This window comes from Halichoeres trimaculatus, unplaced genomic scaffold (genome assembly GCF_033239565.1).
Source record: "Halichoeres trimaculatus isolate MK-OKI-2021-1 unplaced genomic scaffold, fHalTri1.1 fHalTri1_scaffold_6, whole genome shotgun sequence".
Taxonomy (NCBI): domain Eukaryota; kingdom Metazoa; phylum Chordata; class Actinopteri; order Labriformes; family Labridae; genus Halichoeres; species Halichoeres trimaculatus.
In genome coordinates, this window is record NW_027437184.1 from 16,080,127 (window position 1) to 16,105,728 (window position 25,602).

General features: G+C 41.8%; 2 protein-coding genes across 3 annotated transcripts; one reads left to right on the plus strand and one right to left on the minus strand.

The window, feature by feature from the left end:
- Nucleotides 1-5,675: 5,675 nt before the first annotated feature.
- Nucleotides 5,676-17,231, minus strand: LOC141791835 (A disintegrin and metalloproteinase with thrombospondin motifs 15-like). Its single transcript, XM_074672496.1, has 8 exons — nucleotides 16,296-17,231; nucleotides 11,605-11,737; nucleotides 11,295-11,462; nucleotides 8,911-9,194; nucleotides 8,647-8,824; nucleotides 8,383-8,555; nucleotides 6,823-6,998; nucleotides 5,676-6,682 (listed from the first exon to the last, which is right to left on the minus strand). Exons 1-8 carry the CDS (start codon nucleotides 17,229-17,231, stop codon nucleotides 5,890-5,892), a joined length of 2,841 nt encoding a protein of 946 aa, XP_074528597.1. The 3' UTR covers nucleotides 5,676-5,889.
- A 1,733-nt stretch (nucleotides 17,232-18,964) lies between these two features.
- stk36 (serine/threonine kinase 36 (fused homolog, Drosophila)) lies at nucleotides 18,965-25,250 on the plus strand. Of its 2 annotated transcripts, none has more exons than XM_074671418.1 (20): nucleotides 18,965-19,437; nucleotides 19,523-19,663; nucleotides 19,777-19,854; nucleotides 19,939-20,069; nucleotides 20,163-20,412; nucleotides 20,625-20,718; nucleotides 20,841-21,028; nucleotides 21,115-21,287; nucleotides 21,372-21,450; nucleotides 21,545-21,619; nucleotides 21,704-21,880; nucleotides 21,962-22,053; nucleotides 22,169-22,232; nucleotides 22,408-22,518; nucleotides 22,616-22,690; nucleotides 22,782-22,899; nucleotides 22,981-23,107; nucleotides 23,207-23,387; nucleotides 23,594-24,535; nucleotides 24,896-25,250. In XM_074671418.1, the coding sequence occupies exons 1-20, from the start codon at nucleotides 19,354-19,356 to the stop codon at nucleotides 25,013-25,015; spliced, it is 3,300 nt and encodes a 1,099-aa protein (XP_074527519.1). In that variant the 5' UTR covers nucleotides 18,965-19,353; the 3' UTR covers nucleotides 25,016-25,250. The 2 variants fall into 2 exon arrangements, with proteins under 2 accessions (XP_074527519.1, XP_074527518.1); XM_074671417.1 differs by having other exon boundaries at nucleotides 23,204-23,387; nucleotides 24,896-25,249.
- The last annotated feature ends 352 nt before the right edge of the window (nucleotides 25,251-25,602 follow it).

A 25,602-nucleotide genomic window follows, 5' to 3' on the forward strand; every position in this document is an offset into this window, starting at 1 on the left:
TGCATAAACCCTGTCATTCTGGGAATTGACCACTGCCTGAACGGTGAAGATCTTCTCATCAGACCAAACCAGGACTTTTTCTGCGGCACTCTGGATCTCCTGCAGCATCATTTTCTCCCGATTAAGCCATTTTTTCTTTGCAGTGGCTGAAATCGTTTGTCTGTGTTGCATTTTTTCTCTGCTGTGTTTCTTCCAGAAGATGCTGGTGGTATTGCCAGTGTCCTTGTGTCCTTTCATGACATTGTAGACAGTCTTGGTGCTGCCGTGATGACTAGCCCCATAAATGGATCCTACCCAACCCATTTTGGAAACTGAGAAATAGCATTTAGAAATAATATATTTTGGGGCTAATAATCTTGTTTTAAAATGTGGATTAAGATCAGGCATATATCCATAAGTGAGACACTTTCAAGGTTGCTTAGAAAGTCCTCACAGGGACTTAAACCTTGCTTTGTTGTAGAAACAAGGTCAAAAAGGCCAAAAAGGACTAACTACGTGTTTGGACAACAGCTTGCTAACATTTCTAGGGCTAGTGAATGCCAAAAACCCACAATAAACCAGTGTGTATCAGACAAAGATGCATGAAGTATAAATCAGCCATCCTCTGCTGAATCACTGGAATAGTTTCCATTAGCAGCAGACAGCTGTGGATCTGTCATCACGGTTGTTTTTCAGACGGCTCTTGTTCCTGCTGCAGTCAGCAGACCTCCTCGGAGATGTGCATTAATGAGCTCTTGTTTACGGAGCTCATCTATGTACCCATTCAGAATCACATGGACTGTGTAAAAAACACTTCTCTTTAAAATGAGCTGTGGCATGCAGTCTATCTGACTCAGCAAATACTGCAAAAACAAAATCTGCTGCGTATCAGACAGAAAACACCGCATGGATGAGCTATCATTGGGCTCCTCATCCTAATTACTTACAGGAACCCTTGGGTCTATAATGGTTTTAGTAATTAGGGGTAAGCCTTTCCTTGGTAGGGGGACTATAAAAAAGGAGAAAAGAATGTGGACTTATGTTGAGACTTTTAGTGGTAATGTAATGATGCGCTTCTGGCTTCCCAAGCTAGTTAAGACTGTGGCTCAGATTTAATCTTTTGCAGCAGTGGTGAATTAAGAAGGGCTTCTTTTTGCAGAAATTAAATAAAGAAAATTCAACCTTTGTCTATTTGTTTAATGGTGAGATTTGTTCTGGACCTGGAATAAAGATGAAATGATAGCTCTACTTCAATAAAACATGGGTCTTATTTGAAAAGTTCAGGCTGTAAACAACAACATACCTACCTAAGCAATTTCTGTCTTCTGGGAACTCTTTGAACAAACAAAAGCAGCTTAATGGTCAGATAGGTTGTAAACAAGTCATCAGTCAAGCCAAATTACCTCCACCACTTTATTTGGAGGTTAAAACAAAATATCTTGGGAATAAGTAAGTGGAAAACACACGTTTAAAGTCTGTGCGGCAAAGCAGACCAGGAGCAGAGAGAACCATGGAAGTGTAAACAGTGGTGTGTGTAAAAGAGTAGTGTGATTAAGAATTTTATTGTTGTTTCTTTATCATAAGTGTTTCTTTCCCAACATTTTTCTAACAACACATACAGGAGATACGTTGTTTCCAATATTTTTTTTTTCAAAGGATCAAAGTTTAGGATCCCTCTTTTGGTTCAGTGACAGTCTCTGTTCTGTATCCTTCCAAACTCACCTGTATGAGAGCTTTCTCTAATTAAATTATCTGCTATTCAAACTGCAAACAGAACTAAGATAAAATATAACATAAACCTCTGAGTTTGTGATGTTTACTGATTCAATTCAGAAACATCACAGTAGAGCTGGTAAATCCAAACTATCTTTTGTCCTGCTCGACAATCCCTCAAACATGCTACATGATAGGACCATAAAACCAGGCAAGAGGCAACTATAGGGGAAAAATAAACATTTCCATTGGCTCTCCTCCAGTTTTTTCTCTAGTTTCACATATGTAGGTCATTGTTTGCAGCCCTTTTAACATACAACGTTTTCACAAAAACTTTAAAAAATGTCTGACATAAGACCTCCTGTGCTAGGCTCTGACCTTTTTCTCCAAGTCCCCAGACGTGCATGAGTCATGGTGTCAAAATCACAAAATTTCCACCCTCTCACACACAGCTGCATTCTTGGACTGGTCATGGACACAGACAGGCAGAATGAGTCCACGTCAACCTGCGGAAAATAGCTGTAGTTGCATGTCTGAAATGTTGACCGTGAAATAAAGGCACAGCAGAGGGGAGTTTACAAGCTACAGTGAGCTGCTAGAAGGTATGCTGACCACCCACCCACCCACCATACCTCCAGACTCACTGGTGCTGCAGATGAGACAGCCTGAACTCCTGATGATTCAGAGAATAGAGTTCAAGACATCTGGGAGACAAAAGCATATTGCCAGTTATATTGTCACATTTACTGTAACATGTTTTATGATGGACACTATCTCACTTAAGTGAATTTTAATGCTGATTTGTAGTATTATTTGACAGATGTGGATTTTTTTTCTCTCTTTTTTTAAGTACAAGGAGTGACAATTGCAGGATAACCAATGATACCCTTCACTACCATAACATATCGTACTGTTCCATACCATATCATAGCAAACGCTGTGCTGTGTACATTGTGATACAACACAAAACAACGTGGTACAACATGATATGCCACTAGGGGTGTCTTACTCTTAAAGTAATGATGCAGTGAGCACATGTTAGAATGATCTTACATTGCCTGCAGTGAAATGACCAGCTTTGGAAAAAATAGTACAGTTCCATATCTGCTGGGACCAGCAATGACAGCTGTGGAGCAGATCCAATGTAAGTTGACACGTTGACTTGAATAGAGACCTATCTGATCCTGTTGGGTGACAGAGTGCAGCTCGACTACACCAGATCAGATTTCGGCCGTTATAAGTGTTTCTTTTTTTTCTGGAAAAACATTTGGATTTTGAACGCTTAGTTATCCAGATTTCTCATCAGCAAGTTGGTGGACTTGTAACAGGAGTTCTGAAACTGATCTGAGAAAGCTTGGCGATGCAGGCCACTGGTAGGGCTACATGGTGAGCTGCTGTAGCTTTCAAGCTAACACCTAGCAAACCAACTATTTGGCACAGTCTTTGCTAGAGTCAGAATTGCTTTTCAGGACTCAATTTGGTTGGTCATGGATACCAAACTTTTAGTGGCTTCAGCGATATTTTTACTACTTTTTCTCCTGTGTTTGTCTGGAGATCCTACATGTAACCATGGCTGCATTGTTTACATGTGACTCAACTGTTTGCAGCCTGTAGCATGTCAATGCTAACTGGTGTAAGGCCTGATGTCTTCCCACATGGTGAGGAGAAGGAGGTGAGGGCGAGGTGCTGGTTCTCAGGTGTGAGCTAAGAAGTGACGACATCGACCTGTCCATCCATTCTTTGTTATTGGGAATGTACAGTCTATCTCCAATAAGATGGACGAGCTAGCTGTGCTAAACCAGCAACAGAGGGAATACCAGAAGGCAGAGTAGCATCATGCTATTCACAGACATGGCTAACGAAGATAACATCAGACACCAACGCCACATTGGAAGAGCTTCACCTGCTGTGAGCAGACTGGGTCTAGGAGACAGAGATGGAGCATGACTGAAGAAGCTCAGTCCTGGACCCTGTGGAGGTGGAGGCTGGCTGAACTGAAGAACGATGGACAAGCTGTCATCATCTATTTTCTTGTGGACCTTTTTGCACTTTCTATATGCTTTCTTACATTTGTTTTCTTGATTGCTGCTGTGACTTCAATTTCGTTGTACTTGTTACAATGACAGTAAAGTTCTGGGTTTTGGGTTGCTTACCCTTCTTGCTTGTGGATATCCTGATGTGCTTGGACTTGAGTGTCAGAGTTTATCTGTAAAGTGCCGTAGAACTGCAAACATTATTGCTTCAAAATTGTTCCAAATGGCTCCACTCACCTGCTATGGAGTAGACTGAGAGCATTTTAGTTAAAGCGTTCTACATGTTTCAATTTGAAAAAAAAAAGGAAATACGAGTTGTACCTTTCCACTGATGGCTTTATTTTGAATAAATATATTTAAGTCAAAGACAATTAGGCCTACAAATGCCTGTGTAAAAAAAAAGAGATTAAAAAAGTATTTACAGTATTTTTGCACAGAGCTGAATAAATGTATACATAGTATACAGTACAGCCTATGCAAGTCATAAGTTTCTTTTGCTGTACAAAGTGCAAAAGCTGTAGAATAAAAAAATAAAATAAAACAAAAGAAAGTGAAAACCGACTAACATAGGATCCATCGTTTAGCTGGAGGTTTGATTGGACAATGCAGCCCTTTTAAGAACAAAACAAAAAGTATAATGGATTACAGGATTTCATCAAGTGTGTAGAGAGGAAAGCTTGGCTCAGGCTGCCAGGCCATGAACGAGGAGATCCAGGAAAACACTCATCTGTACAGCGTAACAGAAGACCTGCCAGATTTTCCTCCCTCTCTGCTTTATTATTTCATTGATAATAAATTATATGTTATAACTGTGCCAGACAGGCATGACTTAACATGGAAGAACATTTTGAACTGAGAGGACCATTGTTGTGGTCACATAATAAAGGAAGTGAGGGAGGCAATCAAACATGCTGCACAGATGAGGCAGGAATTGAACACTTGTGTGGGTGTGTGTGAGCCTATATGATGAGCTGTATGATGTTTGGTGCAGCCTGATGATGTCACTGAGCTGGCAGCCATGAGCTGACAGGGAGAAAAACCACTGGCCATTGTTTCCTGTTCTGCTTCATTAAGTCAGATCTGTCCTGAAAGGGACCAGTGTGACTTCGAGTTTTAACTGTTTCCATGACTGGTACTAAGTAGGCTGTGCAGACAATTAGTGTCTAAAAGGCAGACGAGTTTGTCCAAGTCTTAGAGGAGAAATGCTGAAAAAATCTAAAAAGTCTTCCTCAAGGAATTTTTCTTTTTAAGTCAAATGAAAGAGATGAAAATCACATTTGATTTTAAAACACCTACAGAAAATAAACAACCTGACCTTTTTGTTTCTGAATCAATTTTTATCTTTTTTAAAAAGGTTCCCTGAAAAAACCTGGGGTTGCTCCAATATTGGTTCTATTTTAAAGTTGATTACCATGTAATGATAGTGCTTGAAGATAAATCATAGAAAAAAAAGTCTGTTCCATCAGTAATATATGTAGGTGATTTTGCACTTGATTAAAGGAGCAGTCCCTTATGCTGGCGGCCAATCAAATCCAGCAATTAGAGTTAAGAGAGGGAAATTATTAAATTAGCATATCATCAAAAAAAAAATCACAGGGTTAAGTGTAATGAGGGCACTTCAGAACTATGAACATATTTTCTGTCTCTGTGTAAAGTGTTGTGCAGCCCATGGGCATTACCTAATAGTCCATTTTGTAAGAAGTTATGGATGTTCATGCTAGTATTTTCGCAGTTTTTCTTCTGTCTTCTGAAAGCCAGAACCAAAACTTTCAAATCTGCATATCAAATATTATGACTTGAAATGGGTTCCAGACTTTGAGAATAAACTAAATTAATAACTTGCAAATGGATAGTCTGTATCTACCAAAGATAAAAAGAATTTGGCAACAATGTAACTTGACTTTCTGATTTGTTACTTTGCAATCAGAGTAAAGCCTGGACAGCATCTTATGAAATCAGAGTGATGGCAGTGAAAATATCTTCCAGCATTTATCCTGCAGCTTTCACTCTGTGTCAGATATTGTTGTAGTTCCTCTGAACAATTTTCCCATGATGCAGGTGGAAAACCTGCACCTGTTAGAGTTGGTGTTTGATCTTTGCATGTGGACTCAATTCAGTCTACTGAAAATAAAACAAAGATTTTTAGTCCGCAGGGTTTAAGTCACTAGCAAGGGCTTAGGTTACAGAAGTCCAGCTCCTGAGGCTTACGCAAGCCAGTGCAGTGGTCCCTTGGGAGAAGCTGTCCATTTTGGGTTTTGCAGTTCAGTGGTCGTCTCTTGAACCCCTTTCCACAGCTTCGGGAACAAGGCGACCATTGCCCAACATTCCACTCAGGACATGGGTCTCCACAAACCCTGGTGGCAGGGGGTCTCTGAGAAGGATCACAGTCCAGCCCTGGCTTCCCATCTGGTGTCAGACACTGTACCATCCTCCTCTGGATCCCACTGCCACAGGTCACAGAGCACCTGTCCCAACCTGAGGATATCCATTTGCCAAGTATGGGATCCACCTTGCTGTATGACTTCTTCAGCATGTCATCTTCCTTCTCCTTGACACCATCCTCAGCCAGGACACTGTTATGGGAATTCACACGCACCTCCTTCTTCAGAGTCTTGTCTTCTTTGGTTTGACGGGCGAGGTAGAAGGAGTAGCGGATGCGAGGAGGTGTCATCTGGCCTGCACATAGCACCTCCACAGTCAATGATTCTCCCAAAGGCTTCACAGCCTGGAGGGTCTCTGAGAGTCCTGCTGTGCCACTGTAGCGCAGCAGGCTGTTCTTTACGATGATGTCCCTCTCCCCAGCTGACACAATGTAGTTCCCATTGAGCAGGTAATGGCCCTGACTGTTTTTCACTGCCAAGTAGTTGTCATCACCCGTCATTCCCTTGTAGCCTCGCTGACGGATGTCTATGTTGGCTGCGCCTACTGGCAACATGACCACAAAATTGTAGCCATGCCTGAAAATCAAAACATATTACAGTTAATGAGAGCATGAAGTGAAGCTTATATTCTTTAATTTTTTCAAACACTGGAATCAAATAAAGCAGCATGTTATAACCTCAAAGGTCAGTCCAAACACAATGTGATTTTTACTCACTCAGGCTTTGTGAAGAGTCCTGACACCTTCTTGCAGCCTTTGTTATCGCCGCCACAGATTCCACACTTATCAAACTTCTTGTTGGAGCCAATTTTTCCATCACAGCCAGCCTTGATGCACTTGCCTTGGACACACACTCCTGTGGAGTCTGGAGAACATGGTGTCCCATCCACAACCTGGAGAGCACAAAAAAGTCAGAACCTTCATCACTTTACCATACACTGCACAACCTTAGCCTTTTGTTAACCCCTTAGCCCTTGGTTTTGTGCATTCAAATCACGGAAGGGGTATTCCAAATCTTCGTAAGGTTAAGGGGAAGGGCTACACAGCCCTTGAAATGAAGACAAACCCGGACCTCACTTAAAAGCAAGGGGTATGACAAACTTCCCATGAAATCGAAATTGCTGGAAATGGCGGTACTCATTTTTTTTTTTTTTTTTTTTTTACCAGATATCTAATCCTTTGCTACTTTACATAAATACTAGTCATGTTTTGAATTGTTTGATGTATTTTGAAACTCTTCTTTAAATCATTCTACCTAACTCTAAATTAGCTAATACTACAGCAATGTCAGACCAGGGTGACAAATTCAAAGCAAACGGACTTCACTACAATGAACTGCATTTCATGAATGATTAGACAGCTGAGCTGCATTCCGGAGCTGCATTTGCTATGAAAGGCAAACATTACATTATTCAGGAGCGAAATAGTATGACTTAAGCTATAGCTTAGGTCTGAACACTATAATGTTTGCTTAACATTTGCTTAAAGTTCACTTTTCATAGCTTGGCTGTCTCATCACTAAAGTAATGCAGTATATTGTGGTGCAATCCATTTACTGTTAATTTGTCACCCTATTTAGACATCCGTTTATCATTAAACCAGCCAGTGAGCAACAAGGGGTGATGACGTTGCAAGTGGCGTCTTTCTTACCCCTTGGCCAAAGGGAAGGGGTAGATGAAGGGGTAATACAAGGGGGAGAACTGGGGATGTTTTTTCTCAAATAACACTCTCCTTTATTTTTAAATAATAAGGCAAGCAGGCCTCCAATAAACTTTAAAAGTATTCCATAAATCAATTATTAAGAGAGCTTGATGAGTGTGACCCATCAGATACCAGGATGATTAAAGATACAGTTCATTCAGAGAAGAGGGGTGACACCAAACAAACCAAACCCTGGCTCTCAATCTTAACTTCACAAAGACAGAATTTTTGGTGTATTACTCTGTGGTTGAGACATTCAGCTGCTCAGTGATTCAGAGCTACGTGTCCCCTAAGTGCTCTTATCTGCTCCTCCTAAGCTGCTATGATGGAGTGAAGTGTGAATTTAGTTTCACTGCTGCGAAATCTCACTCCACACCCTGTTATCTGAATGAGCTAAACTGTACTCTGTCTGCCCTTCATTCCTCCCCTCACACTGTGCACTGAGTCCCAAAGCAGCAGATAGAGACTTCTCCAATAAACTTATTTTTTTACCCACATATCTCAAAGTAAAACTTCATCTGACAGTCTCTTAGCAATCGTGAGTATATAACAAAGAAAATATATATAAGGGTTTACCTTGGGTGACAGGACATAGAAGTAGCCTGTGCCATTAGCCCGGCAGATGAGTTTACACCTGTCATTTGCGGTCACGCCGGAATACTTGGGCACCCAAACCACAGAGTGAGCAATTCTGTTGGTGTTGAAGCTGTGTCCACTGCTCTCACACTGCTCCTCCCGATAAGTCTTACCTGCACATGGAGTAAAGAAGGAAGAAGGGGACAGGAGGTGAGAGGTGGAAATGCTTTAGGGGGAAAAATGTCAGTTTTGAACGACTCGTACCTGTGTCAGGGCAGCGGTTCAGGTTGCAGGAGCGGTATTTGACCCGGACCCCTTGGCAGTATTTACCCCCATTTGACGGAATTGGGTTGTTACACTCCCTTTTAGACAGTTGGACACCGCCTCCACATGTACGCGAGCAAGAACCGAATGGGCCCCATTTACCCCAGCGTCCGTCCACCTGAAAATGTATAAAGCAGTGGGTTATTGAAAAAGGTTTAACAGAGAGAACCTTCTGTGTGTTGATATCAAGAAGTCAGCTCTCACCTTTGCAGTTTGGACTTGTTTATAAGAGCATATGCCCCGGTCACAGACTTGGTCGTCCCCACAATGGGTGCCATCAGCCCAAGGGAAGTGGCGTGTCATACACACCAAATGGCCGTTAGATTTCCCTGTGCACCACAGGCGGCCACATGGTGGCTGCATAAATGGACAGGGCTTGGAGCCCTCTCCAAATGCAAGCTCACACTGACGGTCAACACTGTAGGATGCACCCGGCGGGACTTCAGAGAGAGCCAAGGGTTTCTGAGGCTGATCGAGCAAACATTCCCCTGAAAGAAGAAACTTAAATTAACAAAACTTTGAGGCGGCAACACCAAATGTCCTCTGATTTAAAGACTGTTCTTGGTACGCTGTTAGGCCTTTTAATCCATAACAAAGATGAAAGCTCAAATGTCTGTACAAGATCACAATAAAAGAATGGTAAAGAGTTTTGCTGCCTCACTATTTGCTCTAACTTTTCCATTAGATGAATGTAAATGAGAGTGTTGTGGGTGGGTGGCAGTGTGGGTTTGGGGTAGTTTGCAACTGTGATTTTGACTCTTTGGTGGGAAACCACAACTTGATGGTGTGTATACCACATACCACACACAGATTTAAACACACAAACATAAGCAAAGAATATAACAAAAGCTCCCCACACACAGCCATCCACCCATATCAAATGTTCAATTTTTACTGCAAAACCCACGACTTTTGTTTGAGGCATGACTTGCAAAGAAATCTGAATAAGATATATCTTTTGGTTCAAGTAATAAGCTGAAAACCTTAGAGTTCAACTCTTGACCTGCGGCTAGCATACAGGGCAAAGGTCAACTGCATGGACTCTGTTTACAAAAAATGATGTACAGAAACTTTTCCAGGAACAGGCTTTTAATAGGCGTAGTTTGGCAGGTGCTTGGAAACATAAAAGGTCAGTGTTGTTGGACAAGAAGGTTTCCAGGTGGAGATTTTTATCACTCAAAACAAGCACTGCTCCTCACCCTTGTGGGGAATTTACACATTCAAAACAAGCCATTCACACCAGGGTGAAACAGGGTTCCTTAATTTGTTTATAATGCCATCTGTGTTGCGGTGAATTCCCAACAAATTATAGGGCAGTTAGTAAATAGGCTGTGTCAGCAAATTTGTTTCCTCTCATTTCACAGCAAATTTGGCAGATGAAACGCTCAGATTAATTAATGGAATTGTATATAACCAATCCACTTTCCCCTGGAACAGCTGGACCCCTCCTCTTGCTTCCTTTTCTTTGTCCAAAGAGCAATTATGGAAAACAATAGCTGGCATCACGTGTGTGTGAAGACCAGAACAGGTTACAAATGATTGTGGACAAAGCACTTCATGAAAACTGCCCCAAACATGTGATAACATGTTTTTTACTCCCCACCGCTTTTTGAAGTGTAGATTTATGACAGGCAGCCTGGAAAACCAAGTTACAACATCGTAAGAAATCACTCTCTGTCAAGTCAAAATAGTTCCTTTTCGTCTCCGGTTTGTGTTCTTCTTTTTTTTTAAGATCATCTGTGAAATGGACTCAGAAAGTAGCGAAAGAGTTTGTCTATTTGCAGCAGACCTGCATGGGAATCACTGGGCAGATACACCTCAGTGTCCAAACCGCTGTGGTGACTCTCCCAAGAACAAGCCCTCTAATTAGGGACAGATGTGGAGGCAATTTTAAAACAAACATTTAACATTGCTCCAAGGCCAAGTCCTGTGGTCTGGCCTGCTTGGCAAACAATCTGCATCCAACCAAATACATTTCTTTTTGGCATTTGTAAGCCCTCTCTCTCTGACCACGGTACTAAAGAACGTTAAGGGATGCCACATTCGAATTACAGATGGATACTGAAATTAAATTATGCTTTTACTTGTGTTGGTTTGAAATGATTGAGGCTAAATTGAAACCCAAGATGTTGACAACACAGGAAAATAAATTCAAAACTTGAAAAAAGTCAAAGGAAGAAGCCTCTAACAAGTGATTAGAAGTCACGTTTTGATGAAATATTGAAGCAAAACTGAGATGAGGCCTTGTCTCTTTAACTACTCACTGCAATGTTAGAGCAGTTTGACATGAATAAAGGTGTGCTATGGAGTGGAAGCACCAAATAGTAAAGCCTGGAGCTATCAGACTCACACAGGGATGACAAAAAGGGCCATTGAGTTCTGATCACCTTTCCCAACTCCACAGCTCCATGTTTTTATCGGCATATAAACTTGTTGTTCTATGTGTCAACGTTGAAGTCTGTTTTTAAACACCCCTTCAACAACCATTTTTAACACGTATGTAGCAGTACCCACCATCCCCACCTCTTCAAACACACTTTGAGGCTGTTTGCAGTCAAACATGAGGGTCAGAGGTTGTGGAAACTCACCGTGCCCGCTGTCCAGGAATTCAGTGATGATGGCAGCACTGCAGGGGGACCAAGGGCTGGTGCGGTTGATCTGGATCAGAGTGGGAGACATCATGTGGTTGTCCTGCAGCTTCCCAAACACATCCTCACAGGCCTTGACATTGTCATGGGGCATGTTGAACACGTGTCCTATCATCAGGGAATGAGAGGTCAGACTTCTTCCGTCAATTCAAGACACAACACAGTTTTGCTGATTTTTTGGTATTTGCACCAAAAACACAGGAAACTCAGCAGTGCTAATGCTTTGGCTTGATAAATTTTGGCAGCTCACCAAGCTCATGAGCAGTGGTGAAGGCTGAAGGGAGCCCATCGTCTTCAATCACAGAGCAGCTCCTTTTGGGGTCGCACATGGTGCCGACATCTGCCATGCCGAGAGTGTCACAGGTGGAGGCTCCACACAGGTCCTGGCAAAAAGAAAACATTGCATTCATAAATACAAATGGATCAAAACTTTTAACTGTAAATCATGGTCAATGTCCAACCATCTCCTGTCATAAAAAAGTGACACCAATCACTGCTGTGACAGATGTTGACAAACTGCCCAAATGTCATATTTTGTGGCACGTGCAGAAGTAATAATGATATGCTAGCCAACCTGACCTGCTAGCTAAAACAGACATGTAACCAATCGAATCAAGACAGTCTGCAGCAGCTCCCAATCATTGTGTCAGTCAGTTCAATGAACCCCATTTTTGTTCCAGTTTCTCTTGGCAATCTTCCTCTGAGCCGTTGATCAGGCACAGGGCACTGCAGCAGTCTGCATTTGCCTACAGAGCTGTCAATCATGATGTCACAGTCACTCTTTTCAGCGTGAAATAACTGAAACTCAACTTTTCTGAAAAATAAGCTTGACATAAATTAACATGTCAAGAAACAAGTCTAATGACAGGAAGCATACTTTAGAAAAAATTGTTTGATATTTGTTCACCCAGCAGTCAGCCACCAGGGGGAGCTATATGTGATTAGACTTTACCATTGGAAATCTGTTGCACTGTCTATTTATACGGACTATGGGAAAAGCAACATCAGATCAGGACACCCAAAGAACTTCAGTTTGTTGCAGTTTTGGTGGATTTTTTTTTGGATGATTTGACTTGCATGTTGTATCTATCTGTTTTGCTGGCATAGCCATCCTGTTGCAACATACACAGATGTATTGGAATACATCATCAGTGTTGTAACTTAGGGTCATTCTGTGTTATAGCTATAACAGTATCAGGCACTCATCAGTTATTGGCTGTGGTCTGAAACTGGAAACATTTCTAGTGTGACCTGTAAAGTTGATCTTTTCAGGTGGATTACTAAATACTAAATGTAAGGTAAATACTGGCCAAAGAGCTCTGAATACTATGGTTGTAAGTACAATGAACAGTCCGAACAGCTGGTAGTTAGTTTGGGTAGTAACCAATGCTATGACATTGCCTTGCCATGTCTGACTTCTTTTGATGTAGTTTCACCTTGTTTCAAGACCTCAGCATTTAAACCAACAACTACAGTGCCGCTGAAAACAGGAGAAACAATGGTCAGAGCTGTTGGGTTAAGTATGAGGAAAAAAATATTTGTATTAACAAGGATTTTAACCACCCAGCCCTGTGTCGTAAATTAGCCCAAATGTTTAAAGAACCTACTTCTATGACGTAAGGTAACCATCTCCATCACAACGTTTCCATAGCTCAACCAGAGCAGAGTTTCCAGATGACCTATTTCTCCACCACAAGGGTTTAAGACCTAATCTTAGAGAGTATCCATTTGGAACTGAACCTCCTAATCACAGGACAACATCAGCGGTCATCGCCACAGGGAACCGCCCATCTGCCTGGCCTGTAAACAGATCTGTCTCTACAAACCTAGAAATTCAGGAAAACCAGCAGTAGCCAGCTAAAACAGATAAAGCACAGATCTAGTTTACGTCACACTGCTCCATAAAAAAAAAAAAAAATCGGTGCTGTTCTGAATGTACACAAAACCTATGTGCCAAGTGAAGACCTCAAGTGCTGTGACAAATCATGCCTCGAATAAACCACAGAACCACAATTGTTGGCCAGTGCAAATCAAGTCCAGATGTTCTCATGTGCAGACGACATCTGAATGTTTGGTCCATTTAGGAGCAAAAAAAAAAAAACAAGTGTAGGACGGACAGGAGAGAAGAAACAGTCATGTCAATGAGTTTATTCTTTGCTTTGACCTACTTCCCACATCTGTCATCTATCTTAACATTTTTAAGTGTTTGTGCAATTTAGAAACAATATGTGGGTTATCTCAGCCAATTATATTTTACCTAATTTTGTGTACACAGTTCGGTGCATGTGAATACCATCTGGATTAGGACAGGCTGTGTTTTGGCTGCAACATTTAAACCTTCTTGTTGCTAGGAGTTTTTCTTTGTATTTTTGTTTAAAAACTATGAGAAGATGGGAAAAGGTCTGATATAGCTCTTATACAGTCTACAATGTCTTGACATTAAAGGTATCCTTTTTTGTTCCCAACCCATTACTTGTTATGTAAGTAAAGACTAACATGCTGTGAGTTAAAGTGAAACCATCCTCTCTCGCACAGGGGGGAGCATGAATACTTTAGATTTACAGTTAAGTTTCGTCTTTTACAAAGTGGCTGCTCACAATGAGCTTTCTGTGCAACTTAATGAACTGAATAAACATTCTTTGCAGAAAAAAATATCCTGGCTGGAAGTTTAAAGACAACCACAGTTGCCTCTGGACAACACCGAGTTGGTCTTCATAAAACCAACAAATTACTCTGTGGGCCGTAAACAGCAGACAATGGGTATGTCTCGAATGCCCACTGAAAACTGAGGTAAACCTGAACAGCACCACTGACAAACGTGACTAAATCTGAGTCACCAAGTCGAGAATGAACAACAGATAGCGCTGTCTGAATTAATTTACCTTCTCTTATTGGCTGTGCAGAATGCACCATAAATAACAGATAGTTTGACACCTGAAGCTGTAACATCTTCTGTGTGATGGGTGAATTATCTGTACAAACTCTTCCTCAATGGTGGAGGGCTTGAGGACTCAGTTACTTTAGTACTTTTCCATATTGAGATCCTAGATACTTTGCAGATTACATCATCATACTGAAGAAATATTGAGTAATAATGTACTTCATTCTGTTAAGTACTATGTCAAACTAGAAAAAAAAGCTAAATTGTTTATTGCAAGAAAAGTGAAAATAAGTATTCAGCAGTAACAGTTGTGGTTCCTTCTTAAGTACTGCAGTGAGCACAGGTAATGATTTATAAGAATTAACACGAGCAAATTCTCATGTAAGGTTAGTTTCTCTTGGGCTATATAGTTAAGATAGTTCACCCAGAGCAAATTTCATTGGCAAGAGTCACCAAGTTATTCTCTCTCTGGCTAATGCCCACCTGCTTCCAAAATAACAGAAACTTGGACAGTTTGTCAGCTCTCCAACCAAAGCAGCTAAGCTACCTCATACAGTTCAAAATAATGTTAAGTCTGGGGGTGACTGAGTCCTTTGACGTGTGTCTTTCTGCTTTATATAGCAGTTTACAACCACATGACTCACTGTCTAGTACCATTGAATGGGGTCATCTAATTTTGTAATGGTTTACACCATTAAGTCTGTCTATTGAACTTCTGATCCACAAACCCAGTAACACCTCTGACATCATGTATGGAATACTTTTTATGGAGGATACTTTCAGTGTTTGGAGTCATGGCCCTACCAGACAGAGCATACCAGGAGAGCATTGATACTGAGCACCAGTATAGGGACTGAATGAGAAAGAACATGCAGAAGAGTAAGTTTGGTGTAGAGATGCAGAAGTACTGGCCAACTGCAGCTGTGCAGAGCTGCCCCCCTGGATTTGGAGTAAGCAGGTGGGGTAGAAACATTAAGGAGAATGACTTCTCGGACATGCACAGAGAGCACGCACACACACACACACACACACACACACACACACACACACACACACACACACACACACACACACACACACACACACACACACACACACACACACACACACACACACACACACACACACACACCCACCATCTCTCCCTTCAGGGGCCTGTTTAACTGGGAGCAGGGAAGGTGGTGGGTAGGGCTGGAAAACCCACAGCTGGAGGAAGAATGGGAAGGGCTGAGAGAAACAAGACACTTCCGAATGTTGCATCCCTGAGGACTGGAGGGTTTTTAAAAATGGCATAGCTACAGGTTTAACAAGTGTATGTTTTAAGTCACGTGTCACATCATGAAAGTGACAGTGACCAAATGCACTGAGAAAAAACACTAATTACGTTTAAGTTTTTCTCTCAAGAAGTGGTTTTGATTTTTTTCAGCAGTTGTCTGTACTCTACAGTTATCCCCCAAGTCAATTTATTGACCTTTCCCCAAGTTGTGAATGTTGAAATTATTGCAGCTCTACAAAGCCCTCACTGCATGCATAAACTCTGACCAATGAATATGAGCAATGACTTCATCAGCACTGACCATGTGTCATTTGCCAAGTATTTGGGAGTGCAGGGAGAACTCAGAGGTGAGTTCCAAGTCCATTAACTGCCCTCAAAGGATCCATGAAGTGCAATCAAGACTCCCTCTGTTCAGCTCAAGTGATTCCTTAAGTGACCCAGCCTCAGAGTCAAAGCTATGATGGTAGGTGTTCACTGAGTGCATGCTCACTGAGTTCACCAGAGGTGGAGAGTGTGTTTGGAGAGCACAATAACTATTTAGTGATTGTTGGAGTGGTTTTGGAAAAGTCAGTACAGCATTTTGAGGAACGAATAAATATCTTATCATAAACACGTTTGCCTGCCAGAGACAAGAAAATATCTTACTAAGATCAATGTTTTTAATATTCATAAGATTAAGAAGATGACGATGTGCATTAAACAACAATATAAGAGTTACGCATGTCTGTGCGCAATTACGCGTGAATTATATTCCCCAACATATTACCCTGTGAAACTACTTTACCTGTCTCGTGAAAAGGATTGCCGTGTCCCAGTAGTCCGGATGCTTGTCATTGTTCTTGTTCAGCTTCTTTTGCCAGGTGCAAAAGTTTCGCAGCGTCATGGCTGCGTTCCCGGACACCTTGGGTCCTTTGTCCTCCTCGGTTATAATTATGATCTTAACCACTGCAATATTGATGGAGTTGAGGATACTGGGGTGTCTGTAGAGCCTCGCTGCCACTGACATCAGGGTCAGTATGTAATGTTTTAGGTCATCTCCATGGAACTGCGCCATGGATTCGTCCGCCACCACGAGTGTCTCCACGTACCTGGGCACGGATGCGAATCTTTTGGTTCTCGCAATTCTCTTCAACATCGTTTCTGTCACATTACTATAATCTCTCAGATACTTGTATTTCTCCAATGATTGCGCAAGCTGGAGAGTAGACTCGCTGTGCACTGCGCACCTAGAGGTTGAATTGAGCTTTAAGTTGTTGCCGGCTCTGCGCTGGATGATGTGCGCGCTCTCTGCGCTCGAGGTGTGATTTTGCACCGGGCTGATAAAATATTCCCATCCTTGAAAGCCGAACGCTCCTTGTAAACCCTTACAAAGACTCAAAGCAGCATAGGAATACGGGTCTGAATTTACATATCCAGAGTAAAAACACCGGCTCGGGTCAGCTGCTGGATCGGTGTTGGAGATCCTGAATGTGTCCTGTTCAGAGATGGAAGGGGCGATGAAACTGGAGTCCTGAATTAAATCGATCACTAATTCCTGATGGAAAGCTTTAATTTTAAGGACACGTTTTCCTTCGAGGATATCCACTTCGTTGTCCAAATGCTTCCCATCATGGTTGTGGTTGTCCAGTCTAATCGGGAAGCAAAGTTCACTTTCCATACAGCGAGCAGGTCCTAACAGTGTCAGAACAAAGTAGAGGAGAATAGTTGTTCTGATAAACATGACGATGCTTGCATTCAATGAAGAATGCAATGACCAAAGGAGAAATAAATCGTTTGGAATTTGCAAGCTCAGAGGAAGAGAGAGCCACAAATGACGATGAAGAGCATAATCCAGAGCGCAGGACTTTAACACAATGAAGGTCGCACAAGTCCACTCAGTGCAAACTCCTCCTGGTCATGACCCATTCCCATCTCTACCTGTGCGTGCTGAGTCGACTACTGCCCTCTGTGTCTGTGGTCTTTGTGTATTTTCTTCCTATGTAAGAAATACGGAAACTCAATGTCTTATCTGAAGGGGGCAGTCTTTAGAGGCGCTCTTTTTCTCGTCTCACAACTTTTTTTTTTGCGGCCACTTGCAACTGAGCAAATAGTAGACCCCATCATCTTGTCTGAACACAGTGTCATGAATCAGCAGGTCACAGATTTCTAGGCTTTACGCTCACAGGCGCCACATACTAAACTCCATCATGTTTCCATCACGAGAGTTACATGTTTGGAAAGATTAAAAAATGAAATTAATGGACGTATAAACAGCCCACATGTTAATGGAAGTGCTTACATATGCATGAAACATCTAAACATCTCATTTAAATACAATAAATTATGCTGCAGTTATGTTGTACAGCATTGCATCTTTAGTCACTGTCACGAAGCTGACGAGAACCCAAAGGGGTATAAGACGGGGTAAATGGCACATCTTCATGTAATAAAGTGTGGTCAAGTTTCCTCTCTAGTGTCTTTTTTGATGGATAGGTTTCTGTTTTAAACTACATTAAGCATGACACCTGGTGGACGAAAGAGGAACTGGAATTCCTCTTATCACTTTATAGTACTAAATCTAGGAAGTGTAAAATGTTGATAAAATCAAAATATGTCTACTTGCCAGTGACTTAAAAGCTACATCCAACGGAAAATAAGAAAAGATTAATATACAGTAAATGAATGATAATTTTAAAACACATTTGATGTCAGAAAAACATTTTAGAACATTTGGAACAGAGTAAGGAATTTACAGAAAGGCTCTCAGCAGTACACATAGGAAGAGGTTCGCCTCTTTGTGATAAAAAAAAAAAAAAAAAAAACTGTGTAAGGAAATAATTCAGCAATCCCCCCCCAAAAATTGTTTCTGGACAAAGAATTGCACAGAAGTTTAGGAGGTCATCAAATTTGGCACATGAAACGACTCTGAAGGGGAAATTACTGCATCGGCTTGAAATCTCATCCAAAACCCACTGCTTGTGAAGAGTTTGTCACTCTCTCCCCACGTTAACATGCAGACATGAACCGGAAATGACATTCCTAGGCTCAAGTGTGTTTAAGATAATTATCAGATATTGCCTTTTGGTCTGGAAAATCTAAATGTGGAATTCTTTTTGGAAATTATGAAAGCCATCCTCTCAGGGACCACATGGCTTATCATAACCGCACAGTCAAAAACCCACCATCCCTGATGGTGTAGGGATCCAAACATGTGGCTAATTTACACATCTGTGACTCCAGAAACTGGAGTAACGATAATACGTTGTTTTCAAACGTTTTTAGATCATTGAATATACCTGGAGTTCATTCTGTGATTAGTTATGCCGATAAACAGAGACGTAGCGCCCTCTGTACTGCTAGTCTGGTAGAGCTCTCCACGTTTGTTGTCTGCTCGCAGCCCGTTGCTAGGTACGCAGGAGTGGTCGCCTGGGTAAGGACCTCTGATTTGGTGCTGTCTAAAAAGCGCCAGTTTAAGTTTTCTACTACGAATTAAAATAATGAGGTCTTAAAGAATTACTTCTTTCCTTTACAAACCGTCTAGAGGCTTTGTGCAGTAATATGGAGTTTAAAGCATGGACTGCAAGAGTTAACTTTGTCTTTTCATACTTTTGTGAAACGGCAGTTAGATTTGCTCGTTAGCGTGTGTGCTTTGCTTCACCAAGAAGAGGTGACCAACAAAAGTAAAGTCATCAACGTCGATGACAATAGTGTTTCACGTTATGCTCTTTCCGTAATTCGTGACTTTTTACTTTAAGGTTACTTCATTTGTTGTAAAGCATGAAGCAAACTGGAGCGTGTTCACTGGCGCCGTCATAAGAATTGTCGAAACGTCTGTAACGGTCATATTTTACTACTTGGTCGACATGAATTCCTACCACGTCCTGGAGCTGGTGGGCGAGGGCTCGTTTGGCCGGGTTCACAAGGGGAGAAAACGATTTACTGGCCAAGTAAGAAACTTTTGCAGTATTTCTTTGTTGCAAAGGGTTTTTTTTTCAGTTACCACTTTACTTTATGTGCATCCGTGTCAATTAGGTGGTGGCTCTGAAGTTCATGCCTAAAGTGAATCGTTCAGAAAGGGAGCTACGGAGCCTGAAGAAGGAAATTGAGATTTTAAGAGGTCTTCAGCATCCAAATATTGTTCAACTCTATGACAGTTTTGAAACTGAAACGGAGGTCTGTGAACGGTCTTCCACACAATAATTCACATACATATCGCTTAGGTTATAATTTCCTTGTATTTATTATAAAGTGATTATCTTTACTCATGCCTTGCATGTATGTTACAGGTTGTGGTTGTAACTGAGTATGCAGAGGGACAGTTATTTCAGATTCTCGAGGATGATGGCCACTTACCAGAGAGCCAGGTATTCATTATAAGGGAAATATCCTTTACATAAAAACAGTATGGGGTCACATCATTAACATTTGCTCATTGTTATTCTTCCAAGGTCCGTGAGATTGCCTGCCAGCTGGTCTCAGCTCTGTATTACTTACACTTTCATCGTATTCTTCATCGGGACATGAAGCCACAGAACATATTGCTAGGGAAAAATGGGGTGGTGAAACTGTGTGACTTTGGGTAAGCAGATGTTTATTAAGTTAAAGTAGAAGTTGATGTTTTGAAAGATTCCACACACAAAGGGTAAAAATCTATGATGCCAACCTCCTTCAGGTTTGCCCGGGCTATGAGTGTTTCCACCTTGGTACTGACTTCCATCAAGGGAACCCCACTGTACATGTCTCCTGAGCAGGTGGAGGAGAAGCCATACGACCACACTGCTGATCTCTGGTCTCTGGGTTGCATCCTGTATGAACTCCACACGGGGGCGCCTCCTTTCTGTGCTACCTCCATCTTCCAACTTGTGCAGCTTATAGTGAGGGACCCAATCAAGTGGCCGGACAGTATGAGCCCCATCTGTATGGTACAGGATCTGCCTTGGGAATACATTAATAGGACTATCAAAAAACAAACATACTTAATTTAACTGACTGATAGAAAATCAGACTACTTTTCTGTACATATGGCTGATGTTTCTAAATTAACCAGTTGTGAATACCCTCCCAGGGTGTCCTGACTCCCCCTTTTGATGTATGACAGAAAAATCTCAGTGCTCACTTTGTGTTTTCACTGCAGAGTTTCCTGAAAGGTTTGCTGAACAAAGACCCTCAGAAGCGGTTATCATGGCCAGACCTCATGCACCACCCATTCGTTGCTGATGGTGTTCTAGGTGAAGAACTTAAAATATGATGGGATGTTTCCTGCATTAACCTGATGCTGCTAAGTTACCCGAGTTTATTCTGATGTGTTATGTCCATGTCTCACTCTTTTTTCTCGATGTTCATTGCACAGTGCTGTCAGAAACAACTGATTTCAGGCCTCTGACAGTCACACCCAGCCCAGACATACTGGCCTTAAGACGTCAGCAGGTAGCAGATAAGACGGTACCTCTGTTTGGAGAGAGTAGATTGTTGCGGAGGGTCCGGGAACAGATTAAGGCTGGTCACAGAGGGAATGCAGCTGGCATGGACTCTGCAAAAGTGAGTTTCACATAGATTTATTATTCTCAATTTAGTCACACAGAGACTCAGTGTGGATCCCTAATCCATCCTGTCTGCATTTACAGAAAAATAAGGATGAAGTGGGAAATGAAAGGGTTAACTCGGGGATGGAAGCAGCATGCCCTAGAGTCAAATCCCTATCTTGTGATGTCTCTGTTACCTCAAGTTGTTCTTCAAAGACAGCTTCCAGTCAAATCAACAATGCAGAGACTCAAGCCTGCATGGGACCCAGACCCAGGTGTTTATTCAAATTCAGATCAGATAAAAGCATCAATAACTGGGTGAGCTCTGTGTATTGACTATGGGCTTCATTCTGCTGTAGGGGTCAGATCAGCATGGACTACGAACAGGAGTTCCCCTCCGTAGAGGTCGGACCACGGCTGGTGCGGAGAGGGTGTGAGGTTAGTCAAACACTGTGTGGGCAGGTTGAGCAGACTGCTTTTTTTCCAGATGTTATACACAGCTTACATCATCATTGATCGCCTTTCCTTTCAGGATATTGTCGGCAAGGATGACTTACTAGAAACACTAAACATTATGAAATCTGATATCCAGAAGTTTAGAGCTCAGGTAAATGGGTACTATTTTTAACAGTAAAGTTATTGATTCCACTTAAAAGTAATTTTTCATTCTACTTCTTTCATGTTTTTACAGCTAACTAGTGGTGATGCACACAAAAAGTGGCCAATTGAGATACCTCTGAGAAGTTTGTGCAGCCTGATTGTGGCCTCTGACACTGAGAAGTTGAGCCACATTTCCAGAGAACTTGGACTACCCCATATTCTCTTCGACCTTATCCATGATACAGTGGAGGAAATAACTCTCAACAAGGTTATTACACAGAAACAGAACCATATTAAAAATTGTAATACTCTGTATATAGACTTTTCTGGCCCATTTTTTTGTCCTTAGCAACCATTGGGTTTGTCAGCACTGAAAGAAATGATACTTGTGCTTCTCATCTACTGGGAGAAACATTGTGGTTGGGCGAAGACAGGGGAAAGGTTTGATTACTCCTGCTTTTTCTTTGCCGAAGCTGTATTATTTAATTATTAGACTGGATACAATAGATTGCTGTCATTTAAATATTTATTTTCAACCTCTCCTCTTTTAATATAGACTAGAGAAGTTCACTCAGCCATTCATTACAATTCTAAGTCAACCAAAGCTCATACATTTGGGGGTGAGTACCCTTCAGTGTGTGTGTGTGTGTGTGTGTGTGTGTGTGTGTGTGTGTGTGTGTGTGTGTGTGTGTGTGTGTGTGTGTGTGTGTGTGTGTGTGTGTGTGTGTTGCCACTGATTTTGGTTTAAAGTGACATTTCAGTTTTATAACCAGTTGACCTTTGATCTCCCCTTAGCCCCTGGCTGCCTCTGTTTTGTCATTGTTTATAAAACACAATACTAATGTCAAAGTCCAACTTGACTGTCTCACCTCCTTGATGAAAAGCATACTTTTGGACTCATCTGAGGTACAGTCCCCACACAAAGACACATTGCATAATTGTTGAAAAAAAATTAACAATTTTAGATTTAAAGTGATCCTCAGTGTTTCCTCTACCCTTTCAGTCTCAGTTTGCAGTTCCTCCTGACTGGGGACTCTGTGATGGCCTCCTGTCTTTGCTCCTGGACACACTCTCTGAGGTCAGACAGTGACTACAAAGTAACAGGTTGGATTCAGAGATGAAAATCAAAATTTTTCCCTTTTTATTTTTTGCTTTCTTTCTTTCTACAGCATGAAAATGAGTCTGGATCATCAGATTTGGATCCAACACTGTTTGTGGACCTGTTTAAAAGGATTGGTTCATCTTTGGCAGCGACAAAACCAGAAACAGACTTTTGTTCAGTAAACGGTAAACACTTATACTCCATACACCACCTTTGATTAAATAACTTTTCCTGATTTTTATTTTATGTTTTTCTTTCCACGCCAGGTCTGTTTTCCTTTTTGTCAGCTGTGCTGTTAGTCTTCACCAAGGCTCCATACAAATGTATTCCTCTGTTTTCTGACAGCCAATCAAGAAGTGTTTTCACTCTTGGCCGCTTGCTGGGCACTGAGTGGTTAGTGTTCAAATTTTCTAGTTTTTGACTCACTGTTTTATGTATGATAGCAAAACTACTGCGCCTGAAGCTAACAATAACATCCTTTATACCCAGCAGTCCTTATTTGTTTGCTGGAGTCAGTCCTGAGAGACGTGTGCTGGGTCTGAATCACGACAGCCTGTCTGTGTTGAGCTGCCACTTGTTGTGTTTCCCATTCGCCCTGGACCTGCCTTCAAACATCATGTCCACCATTATCCAGCTGTATGACAGTTGTGGTATTGTTACAAGCCTCCTGCAGGTCAGGGCCTTTACATGCTCCAATAGAGACCTTACTGACAAACATAATACTCTGATGCAACACAGGATAACTCTTGCAACAGTCTCTCATCAGGCAAACACACCGCTGTACATCTTAATGTCTCCTGTGAGAGCTTTGTGTTTGTTGACAGCTGTTTGATCTGTGACAGGCTGTCTGAATGATTTTCTCTTTTCGTGCTTTGGCAGGTAATTCAACTTTTCCCCCCATCGCTATTAGAGCTGCCTCTCTCTCTGTTGAGCCGTTTGCTCCTGTGTGACCCCAAGCGCTCTGTTTCTCGCCTCAAAGAAGATGTTTGTCGGTTTTTTGTGTCACCTGGAAATGGTCAAGTCTCTGCCATCCAAAGCCAGGCTTCTCCTACCAGAACTGCCTGCTCTCTGCTCTCTGACCTGCTTCCAGTAGAGGTGCTGTGGGATGCCGCTGTGGAGCTCCTGAATGTGTTGTCCCATGTGGCGCGATTTTGCCCTCCACGTGGTTGTTTCCAGCTTCAGCTGGAGGCCTTAGTGCTGCAGAGGGCGCTTGCTCACTCTTATGACCAGGTCAGGGCTGCCACATGTAGACTTTTGGGAAATCTGGATCCATTCAACCTCCTTAAACGACAAACTTCAAAACCAGACATCTTCAAAAGCATGATAGATTCTCTTCATGATTCCTGCTTGCCTGTGCGGCGGATGGCTTGCAGGGCAGTTGGGAACTGGCTAGGGTACATCGCAGCAAACGAGGAGCTTAAAAAAGTAAGAATGAATGGAAAGGGTAGAGACACAGTGGGATGGGGAAAAGAGGGGGGACAAAATAAACACATATTTCCACACAGTAAAGCTGTGGGAGATTTGGCTTCTACAGAGGGACTGGAAGTGGATACAGTGGAGGTGAGCAGGTGGCTTGAAGAAGCTAGAAGAACAGTGGCCATGTTGGCACCTCTGCTCTCTGACCCTGATGCCCTCATGCGCCGGCACTGCTGTGCTGCACTGGGAAACCTGGTCAATGTTGGAGGGGCTCTATCCCTGTTACTGCAGCAAGACGTGACAAACTCACTTCTGAAAATCGCTTGTGCTGATTCCCACAATGCAGTGAGACGGGCTGCCATAACTACCCTGTACCTGTACAGCCAGCAAGATGCAATACGGCAGGTAATGAAATGAGATGGGGGGTGTCCGTGATACGGTCTGTTTCAGTTTTCATGATTGAGTTATAAAACCTTTTTGTTTACTACTTTTGATCATATAATTACATAGACTTTGCTACAGGTGTATGTAGTTTCTTAAAGGGCAAAGCACCTCACTTTATTTCTTTCTGATGCTTTCAGGGCTGACCTACAAACCCCTAGAACTAGCATGTGCAATGACCAAGTTAATACATTAATTCCTTGAATGAGTGTATAACTGCACATTCTTAAACAATTAAATTAAATGTTCTCTTCAAATTAGACTCTGGTGTGCATAAACTGGCATAAAAAACACTGCTGTTTCCTGCTTTTGTCTTCCCGGCAGGTCCTGATAGCCGCGAATGCCGTTGCAGAACTTTGCCAGGCTGCCCAACAGGCTTCTCTGTCCTGTGACTATCAGCACCTTATTGCACAGCTGACAGAGAGTTCTGGTCAAAGGGAGTGAAAACACTGCCATCAGGAATAATTGTATTTTCTTTGAACGACCTCTTTGAGAATTACTCTTTGTAGCATTCTTAATATAAATTTGAAGGGGGTGAAAAGGGGAATATGTAAAATTAAGAAATGCAAATAAAAACACAAAAAGTCCTAGTAATTGAAGATTTTTATTGAGAACCCTTTGATGTGTTTTAAATTAAAACCCCGTTTTTCTTTTAAAAGGTACACGTGCCGTTTCGTTTCATTTTACCGCCTTTTCTCTTTAGTTGTAAGAAGGGTTGATGCACCTAAAACGGAACAAACCAGGCTAATGATAATAATTTAGGAAGACATTCTTGTTACTCTCCACTAAAATTCACGAAAGACACAAATACTTAAAGCAAACTTTTTGTACATTTTGGTCGTTTTCAAATGTATAAAGTTATTGTTGTCTGTTAGATGAAAATTGTCTCCCTGGTGGACTCGAAGATTGTTTTGATTTTTTTTCTAAAAATACAGTAAAGCTGTGAGTTTGGTCTACCTTTTAAAGAAATGCTTGTTTTATCGAGCCGGTCACATCCGTCACCATCGCGGATTTTTCATGATTTTTTATAA

Coding starts and splice junctions, on each gene's coding strand:
- LOC141791835 (XM_074672496.1), bottom strand. CDS start 17,231: ATGTTTATCAGAACAACTATTCTCCTCTACTTTGTTCTGACACTGTTA. Junction 11,738..16,295: donor CAATCCTTTTCACGAGACAG/GTAAAGTAGTTT, acceptor TCTTTTTGCCAG/GACCTGTGTGGAGCCTCCAC. Junction 6,999..8,382: donor TCTATGTCCTGTCACCCAAG/GTAAACCCTTAT, acceptor TGTGCTCTCCAG/GTTGTGGATGGGACACCATG.
- stk36 (XM_074671417.1), top strand. CDS start 19,354: ATGAATTCCTACCACGTCCTGGAGCTGGTGGGCGAGGGCTCGTTTGGC. Junction 19,438..19,522: donor GAAAACGATTTACTGGCCAA/GTAAGAAACTTT, acceptor CGTGTCAATTAG/GTGGTGGCTCTGAAGTTCAT. Junction 22,691..22,781: donor TCCTGGACACACTCTCTGAG/GTCAGACAGTGA, acceptor TTCTTTCTACAG/CATGAAAATGAGTCTGGATC.